This window comes from Rhinolophus hipposideros (genome assembly GCF_964194185.1).
Source record: "Rhinolophus hipposideros genome assembly, chromosome: 10".
NCBI classification, from domain to species: Eukaryota; Metazoa; Chordata; class Mammalia; order Chiroptera; family Rhinolophidae; genus Rhinolophus; species Rhinolophus hipposideros.
The window spans coordinates 55,118,687-55,128,631 of NC_138056.1; the positions used below are offsets into that span (position 1 = coordinate 55,118,687).

Sequence of the window (9,945 nt, forward strand, 5' to 3'; positions counted from 1 at the left end):
GTATTATTTTCTTCTATCCTTTCTCTGTACAGCTATAAACATACTTTTAAACATATTTGACCCTCTCAAGTGGTAGTTGATTATTCTTTCTAACCTCTCCCACCACTGGGCCTGGAAGGGGGATAGATTATTTTCCTTGTTTCTAATTCTCCCTCCCTCTTCTCCAACTTACTAGCTTTAAATATTATGGCATCAAACTATACCACTCCTCTTGCTACAATCGTCAGCTGACCTCTGGTTCACTTTCCCTCATTCATTGAAGATTTTAGCTCCTTGTTCACTGTCACACCAACATAATTCCTTTGAAAATTCTTGGTGATTTCAATATCCTAGCCTCTTAGCTCCTGTTTATCCTGTCCCCCACCTACCTCCGTCACTGACTGACTCATTGTCAAACCTTACATCTTGTCACCACTAGATCTTGTCCCTCCCAGGAACTTTAATCCAAACATACCTTCAATTTCATTCTACTCCCTCATATCTTTCGACCTCACTTCCTCTACTACTGTGATTCTCTAAATCCCTCAACGTCATATAGTCCACCTTTTCACTGTCTCTCACCCTGTTCTCGCTCCCCTCTCTACTTGGCTTAAATTCCATGGTCCATGAGGATAATCACTCTCGTGTATACACCCCTCAGTCCCCAAGTCTCTCTTTGTCTCTTTTACTCATTTGGTAAAAGGGCAATCCTGGTTCAAAAGAATTCTCCACTAACTCCACAGCCATAGCCAAGAAACTGAATGTAACTAGAAAAACATACCGGCATGTCAAGTGGCCGTACTAACCTGCATGAGACTTCAACGCTGCTCTGAAATCAAACTCTGTTTTACTCGCCCATTTAGTTTCCTTCTCTACTAGAGGAGTATTTACTTTCGCTGTCCTCCCTCGGACATGTCCCTCCAGCCTTACTAGCCTCCTTGCAGTTGTTCCTGCCTGGTACACACCTACCAGGTTTTTTTGTACTTGCTCTTCCCCATGACTTGAACGTTCTTCCCCAGTACCCATAATGCCCTGCACACAGTAGGCACTTAATATAAACTGAGTAAATGAATTTGGAAATAGATTGTATGTTCTGTTTTCTGTTCTGCTTTTTTTATTTATCATCAATTCATGGACATTTCCCCACCTTGTCAGATATACTTCAAGGCCATTTTTACAGGGCTAATAGTATTCCATTTTATGGATATATAACCATCATTTATAATTTGGCAATGAAAAACCAAGACATTTACAACTGGGAAATTTTGGATGTTTCCTCCTTCGATCGTTCTGAGCGTCACTCAGTACTTGCACCTTTAAAAATAAGGGTAACTCAATCCTAACTCAAAGGATTGTTGTAGAGACTGAATGTCAAATATAAATAGATACAGAGACATCAGTTTTATTAATATTGCTTAGAACACAGAGGCATCATAATGTCAACTGAATGAAAGATCATAGATCTTGAAAGCAACAGATTCAAATGTAACTCACAATATTGTCCCTTAATAGCTTGATCAAGACACTTAACTTCTATGAACTTCAATTGAACCTCAATTAAACCATATATTTCTAGAAGTGACTGTAATAATTAACAACATATATATAAAAAAGGTCAGCATACTATCTGGCCCAGATTAGAAAATCAATAATTGTTCTTTTATTTACTGCTCATAAATAATAACTAGGACTTTTCTTAAATTGTGAACAAGATTTTTATAAATTCCCCAATAATATACAGATTACCAGTGCAGAATTTGCCACCGTGATGAACAATTAATCAGTACTTACAAAGTATACTTTAGTTTTTTATATTAATCTCTATATCAATTTTATGTCTTTTATCATAAAAAGACAGGCAAAACAAATATTTTTTAATGACAGCATAAATAAATTCCTTTATCATATTCTAATACATAATACATAATATATATTATACATATATTCTAATACATAATACATAATATATATTATACATATATAATATTATAGTATATATAGTATATTATATATTATATATAATATATATTATGTAACATATAATATATGGCATATATTATATATGTTACATAATATACACACACACACACACATCAGGTCAGTGAATTATGATAAGAGCAACAAAATATAAAGTACACTGGCCTCACTTCAGGGATATCTTTTGAAGCAATCTGTGAGCTGTAGCAATATATAAGCTAATACATTACAAATTTATTATATCAGTGCTTTTCCATATTTTTCAGATACAAATTTCAGTATGTATGACTAAAATGGTCAACAAATACACTATAAGTTCCTCTAGGATGTAATCATCTCTGCCTCCCTAGGACCTAGCCCAGGGCCTGACATAAAAGGAATTGGATAAACCCTGAGTAGGTAGATGGGTAGTGGGTAAGTGATTAATTGAGTATGGTAGTCACTAGTGCTGTCTCTCCAAAGCCAATACTTTTTGTCTCCCCACCTGTGGTTAGATGCAGTGATCTAATCTGTTCTGGCCAATGAATTATGAAAGTAAGTGACAATGTCATTTCCAGGCTAGAGCATTTATATGCTGACACAAGTCCTTCCATGTTCTTTTTCCTCAGCTACAGTGATCATGAAAGCATATGTTGAAAGGACATTTCCATCCATCTCTAAGTGAATGTAATTTGCAGAACCCTCTGCTAAACCCAATGTAAATACAGTATGAGTCGTAAATTTTTATTGGGTTAAGTCACTAAAATTGTGGAGTTTTGTTATAGCAGCATAACCTAGCCTATCCTGACTAGTACAGTAAGTAAAGTAATGACATTTATTTTAGAACTAGAAATTTGTTAAGTTTATTTTCAGAAAAACAAAATGGTAGAAATAAGCAGTTTAACTTGAACATTTAACTTAACCTCTCTGTAAGATAGTTCTTTCATCTATAAAGTTGGACAATAATATCTACCTCATAGGACAGCTATAGGGATTAAATAAGTGAATGTTCAGTACTTAGCAGAGTACTTAGGGCATATAAAACTTTCAGTAAATGGTAGCAGATTATTATTAATGCATTAGATGCTTATACACTGCATATTTCAGTTTACGCTCCCATCTCTTACTCCAATCCTATCTTGCATTAATAAGCTGAAATCTAGAGTTAAGCATCTTGCCCAGGGTCATAACAAGAGTTAGTGGCAGGCCTGATACTAGAATCCAAACTTTGAAAACGTTTTGTTAACTGCCTAAAGAACAAAGTCCCTGCAATATACTTATAAATGTGACAGTGCAAAACCTAAAATTAATTTTTACTTAAACTACGTTTTAGCATTAACTGCTAAAACATTAAAAATTCTGCTATCAGGACAGTTAGATTTAGTATTATTGTCGAGAAGAGAAGGTACTTGCAAAAACCTAAAAGGATATGTTCATTATATTTTCCCCTCCACAATTTCCCCAAACTCAAAATAGCATAGGGGAAAAAAAAAAACAGAAATAGCTTCAAGTATTTTTCCATGCATCAGTCGTGTGAAAAAATAATATTAAGCGAGGAAAAAGTCAATTTCTCTGCCTTATTTACAACTGCATTAAGTTATATCCCACTGATAAAAAGACACATATATTTTTGTAACAGAAGAGTTCACATGGATTTTCATATTTTTCTAAATAACTATTTTATATATGGTAAAAGATGATTTAAATATTTTATTAAGAAACTGCAAGATAAAATATTATAATATTTACCATTTACTGAGTGTTTACCCAGTGATATAAACTGTGCTAAATAAGCACTTTACACATATCAGCTTATTTCATAACACATTTGTAAGATAGGTACTATAATTATTATTTGCTAATAATAAAAATGGAAGCTCAGAGTAATTTGTCTATAGTTACTCAGGTAGTGGTAGAAATAGAATTGATTCTCAATCTATATGGTATTCAAGCTCTATCAAATTCCTGACATTCCATAATTTTTTTTAGCTCAAGGTCAATTCATCATATCTAAGGGTTGGACCACATGATCTCTAAGACCTCTTCTAACAATGATTCTGTGAGCAAAAATAGAAATCAGTTCAGAATTCACATAGTATCTGTGACAGTAGATTCCAGATACAAGGGAAAGGCCATCAGTAGAAGAACCAATAATCAGAGTAGAAGAGAGTAAAGAAGAAGAAGAGTAGAAAGAGGAGGAAGAGCAATGGGCCCTTCCAAGGGGGCCCGACACACATACATTTTACTAGACATTAGGGCCACTGTAAGAAAGGGGAACCTAGAATAGGAATTGAAAGTACAATTCTAGGGATGTACATAAATAGAAATAGCTTAGCCCACTGATATGATTGCCTCAGAGCAGACCAGGAAGGAGCTGTGGAAAGGCTCTGCAGGAGTCAGTGGCCATGAGCTCAATGCTGAGCCAAGATGCAGAGTTCTAACATAAACACTGGTCAGTAGTTAAATAAGAATAGTTGAATATAGATGACTGACCACTAGGTTTTTAGAAGAGGCATTTCCACAGCTGTCATGCATTTGGATCAATCCGAAATGCATAACACTATGGAGAATGTGCTTTTAGGACAGAATGGGAAAGGAACTAGCACTTACTCTACTTAGTTCTTTAAGTTCCTACTGTGTTCCAGGCACTGTGCACGTGCTTTCACATGTTACCATACATTACCCTCATAACAACCTTGGTAGATGTGATGGTTAATTTTACATGTCAACTTGCCTGGGCCACAGTGAATCAGATATTTGGTCAAATGTTATTCTGCATGTTTCTGTGATGGTGTTTTTTGGGTGGGATTAACATTTAAATCAGTGGACTATGAGTAAAGCAAGAATGCAGCTGGGCCTCATCCAATCAGGTAAGACCTAAGTAGCACAAAGGACTGACCTGTCCCAAGCAAAAAGGAATTCTGCAAGCAGATTTGCCTTTGGACTCAAACTCCCTAGATCTCCTGTCTGTGGGCCTACCCTGCAAATTTTGGACTTACCAAGCCTCCACAATCATATGAGCCAATTCCTTAAAATAAATCAATATATCTCTGTGGAGACACACACCCACACACCCTATTGGTTCTGTTTCTCTAGAGAATCCTGACTAATAAAGTAGATATTGCTCTGTATTTCACCACTCAGGAAAATGAGAGCCTGAAAGGACCCTTTCTCTTTTTCCACTATAACACACAGTAAAAAGCCCTCAGGACTCACATTTTAGTTTGAGAGGCTAGTGTGGGAGGTGGAGGGTAGTGAGAAACATGGAAACCCTGTAACTGCAAGCCACACATCCCAAGGAGTCCTTTACAAACACTAGTGTCACATATGTACCCAGAGCCTTGAGGTGCCCAAATGATGTACTAACCTTTGGTCTTCTGAGTCAGTTATTTTGGATAAAGAAATGAAATATTCCTACTAAATCAACATTTGAAGACTTTGAAAGAAGAAAAAAAATAATTAGTAAAGATTTTGCTTACCTCGGTTCAGTCATCAATTCAAATGGAGACTGCAGCCAAGAAATCAAGAGAAGGCTGAGACTCAAAAGGGCGGCAGCAATGGAATAATTAGGCAAGAGTACCAAGGACAAAGATGGGGTGTTAGAGACCAAGATTAAGATAATCCACTTCCTCATATTCCCAATTACATGTACAGATGTGAAAATTGGATAGTGAAGAAAACAGGCTGATACAAAAAACTTGATTCATTTGAAATATGGTGCTGGAGAGCTCTATGAATATCCTGCACCACCAAAAAGACAAACAAGTGGATCCTAGAGCAAATTAAGCCTGAAACATCACTGGAGGCAAAAATGACAAAACTGAAGCTGTCCTACTTCAGGCACATCAGGAGAAGGCATGGTTCTTAGGAAAAGACAACAATGCTGGGAAAAATAGACAGCAGGAAAAGAGGAAGAGCAAATATGAGATGGAGTGACTCCATAAAAGAAGCCTTAGGTACGCGTCTACCGGAGCTGAGCAGGGCTATTGAGCACAGGACACTGGGCATCACTCATTCAGAGTTGCTAGAAGTCAGAGCAGACTCAACGGCACGTAACACACTAAGAATGGACATAACAGATAGAAAGGAAAATAAAAGATTATTTGTGTCACTTTGCTTTGTTTAGGCTTTCTTTGGTAGTCATTCATTCACTCAATAAATATTTATTTTGTACTTTATATTTTTTATGGACTCTTCTGTATATTGGAGAGTGCTATCTAGTGTGCAGAGTGAAAAAAGACAAACAAAGTTGCCCTAAAGTCAAGAAGGTTTCACAGAAGAGGTGACATTTCAGCTGGGACAATATGAGTTTAACTAGTGGAGAAGTGGGATGGTATTCCAGACAGAATTTCTAACACAGTAAAATTCACTGGAGTCTATGTTCCATGTTGCTAAAAGTGTATGTATGTGTTGAGGGGTAGAGAGGCTATGGCAGGATATGAAACTGGAAAGGCCAGCTGGGGTTATATAGTGAGGAATAATGGCAAGGAGTTTGATCTTTATCTTGCAAACAATCAGAGTTAAGAAGGATTTCTAAAATGGGGAGGGACAGGGCCATGGGCCAAGCCTTTTTACTGAGACCATTCACAGAGCTTATGTACATATAAGGACAGCTGGGAATAGCTTGGTCAGCTAGACAGATATAACCACAGATAAGAAAATCATTATAAAGTTTGATTAAAATTAAACCTTGAATAAAAACTGAGCCGTACAGTTAAAATAATAATAGTAATGTTTATTATTAAAAGGCATGAGTATTTCATGTGCTAACTAAAATATTAAAGTTGAGTTTACACACAGTCAGTTGCAACTAAAAATATATGGTCCATAAACTGGCAACTACTATAACCATTATTAATGCAATAAATACATGTGGAAATTTTTCTCAAAAAAATGAAATAAAACTCAATTGGAGTTGATGTAAGGAAAATGATTATTATGGTAATAAAGATATAAGTGAAATCTGTGTCCTAAAATATGAACTAAATTTTATATTTAGGCCAGAAGCAAGAGATGGCCGAGTAAAGCCAAACAGATTTTGCAATCACCAAAATGGAAAAAGAACTTGCCTTAAATTACATTTCTAAAGAGTGAAGTGATCAAGAAAGGAATCTACTATAAAGGAACATTAATTAAGAGCTAACAAATCATTCGGTCTCTTCTACCCTTTCATTCCCCATTTTTCTGCTGATAGTTTTCTTTTTCATCATTCCTAAAGGGATTTTAGAGTTTCTCATTCCAATAGTTCCTCTTTAATTTTACTTTAGCAATAGAACCCTGCAAATAGTTGCAAACAAAATCAGTATATGAAAAAGATGAAAGCATAAAGCTCAGGCTGAAAGAGGTCAGGGAGAGAGAGGATACTGGGACACCCTATCTTGGCCTCCACCCACCTTCCCTCTGAGATGTCTCCCCAAAGAGCTCTTAATTTTCCTCAGTGCAGTGTGAAGCATTTTGGTCCTTATCCAAGCTGCTAAATTTATAAATGAGGAAACCGTAGGCTAGAGAATTCATTTAAGTGAGTTGCCTGAGAAAAAGACCCCTCCTTCCTGGCACCTCTGCTAAAATTAAAATGGTTTCTCTTCCTCATAAACCCTAATGTAAATTTCTGGGTTAAAACCATTTCTTATAAATTATTCTACAAGTTAACGCCACCCCTCTATCCCAAAGTCATCTGCTCTCATTTAACCATTACCAAATCCCCAGGAGATCTAGAAACTGGGTTCAGAGAAGTTCTGTAACCTTCCCAAAGACACAGAGTTAGCAGAGTGGAATCCTCGTATATCTGACTCCTAAACCAAACCTCAGATTCCCGCACTCTTCCTAACCTCAACCTTTCCCAAATCTTTGCCTATCTTTACATAGGCTCCCAGAAATACAAAACTGTACGGGATCATTGTCATTCACACAATATGTACATTTCCATCCAGGCTTACCAGGAAATACCTCATGCCTCTGTCAAGTACAAAGCCATCTAGCCTATCTTAAATTTCTAAACGCAAGCTTCAAAGAACAGAGATTCTAAACCCCGTTCCCACTCCCAAAGCTTGGGACATACTCCTACAACTTGTCACGTACTCCTACAATTGATGTTCAGTCTTACAAAAAATAATGAAGGTTAAAAATTCTTAATAAAAGAGCTACCAAATCAACTTTGAGCTGAGCATGAGATGAAAGGCTGGTGCTTTAGGCTGAATATTGGGTAAAATCTAAAATTTATATTTGGGGGCAGCTTTGGGACAAAGGATGACTGTCAAAGTGGAGTAGGGGACAGAGTTGGCATAAATAATTTGAATTTGGGGAGAGAGCAAGATAATTTGGATTAGGGCATCCTCTGGGAGCAGAAAAACTTCTTGAAGTGACTATTGTGGCAAATTACAGAAGACTGTGGAACCAGGACTGACATTAAATTATTGATAATATAGGAAGAGAGATTTTAAACAGAACTGAGCCGTGGGGCCGTCCTCTGGAAAGGGTGATCCAAAGACCGGACAGTCTTAGGCAATAGGGGTGTGAAATTCCGAGTGGACTTTGTGCCTGGGGGTCCGTTGGTTGTGCGGGGGGCCGTGAAACCCCAGTGCTCCCCTCAACCCCCCCCCCCCGGGCCTTACCTTCTGTTCGATGTAGTGGGTCGTGTACTTCATGGCTATGGCGGAGTGGGATGTGAAGCTAGTTGACAAGTGAAGGTTGCTAAAGGCCCTGAGAGCCGGCGGTACCGGGATGGCAGCCCCGGGCGTCAGGAAAGCCAGGAACAGGAGGGAGAGGCGCCCCATGGCTCGGGCTCGCGGCCGCACTGCGGGTGGGGAGGCAGACCCGCCGAAGCAGGCAGTCACAGCGGGACCCCGCCTCAAACAGGCTCCTCCCGGGGGAAACCCAAAGTGCTCCCGCCCTTCCACAGCACCGCCCAAACCCAGGCCACCCAAGCCACACCTCCCTTGGCCCAGAGGACGCCGCCACCTTCCATCTCCCTCTTGCCATCCCCACTTTAGAGTCCACCTTCATGTGGGTCACGCTCCAAATCTACCCTTATCATCCCGGGGCCCCATCCTACCTGACCGCTGAATCCCACCTCCAATGATATGTGTCGCCCACCCACTCCACCTTGCCGCCTGGTCCCCCAGTATTCCCGCCTTTACCATCACCGCCAAAATCCACCCCGTCCCCTCCCTTCCATCGCCACACCCCTGGCCCTCCGCAAATCCCATATGATGGTAATAATAGCTACCAGCACGACTTACTGATCGTTCATGACATGTCACTATATCACTAGGCATAGTGGCACCCACATCATCTCCTTTAACAGCAATCTTGGGCGTCGTGGAGGATTGTTATTCCCATTTACGGAGGAGAAAACAGGCTAGGACAGGCGCGGGGACCTGCCCTGGGTCACCCAGCAAAGGCTTCACGGACTGCTCTACCTGGCGCCTTGCACCCCAGCTCCACTAGGGAAGCCTAACCACCTCCAAAGGAACTCTGTCCGTGGGTCACCCCAAACCTCCATGTTGCCCACACACCCCCTCCGTTGACGAAGGTCACCAGGGGACCACGGAGCCTCGCAATCCAGCTTGGTCCAGGTCCTTTCCTCCAGGTAACGCCCCCTCTTTTCCCAGCACCACGCAGCCCGCTCTGGGCGAGGTGAGCCCCCTCCCTCTTTCTCCCGCCGCGTCCCGGTGCTGTGCTGTCCCCCTCCCGCAGAACGCCCGTGCGTTTCCACGGCTCCGCCAACGCCCTTCACCAGCTCCCACCCCTCCTGCCTGCCACCCGGCTGATCCCCAGTCGGAGGGGCGTTCCCCCGGCTCCCACCCGTTCCCGGGATCCCGACGCTCGGCGCGCTCAGCTTCGCCTCCAAACCTACTTTACAGACTGTACTACTGCTCGACCAGTCGGGGAAGCACTTTTGTCAAACCTGTTTCTACACCCAGTTTGACGAAAAGGGTCGTTCCCAAAAGCTCACCAGATGCCGAGGTTACTCTCCACGCTCGGCGGCGCCTTCTTCTGATTGGCTCTGAG

The 9,945-nt window shown here is 40.4% G+C and overlaps 1 protein-coding gene across 10 annotated transcripts in view; it reads right to left on the reverse strand.

Moving 5' to 3' along the window:
• The window catches only part of PRCP (prolylcarboxypeptidase), a 62,104-nt gene extending 52,174 nt beyond the window's left edge, over window positions 1–9,930 (reverse strand). The window contains exons 1-2 of one of the 10 annotated variants that reach the window (XM_081064255.1): window positions 9,890–9,930; window positions 8,547–8,728 (exon numbers count right to left, since the gene is read on the reverse strand). In XM_081064255.1, coding sequence (XP_080920381.1) covers window positions 8,547–8,708 — 162 coding nt within the window. In that variant the 5' untranslated portion in view covers window positions 8,709–8,728; window positions 9,890–9,930. Of the gene's footprint in view, window positions 1–8,546; window positions 8,729–8,986; window positions 9,070–9,173 lie in introns of those variants that run through there. The other 9 variants (XM_081064258.1, XM_081064256.1, XM_081064253.1 and 6 more) reach the window with 9 other exon arrangements.
• Window positions 9,931–9,945: the final 15 nt, after the last annotated feature.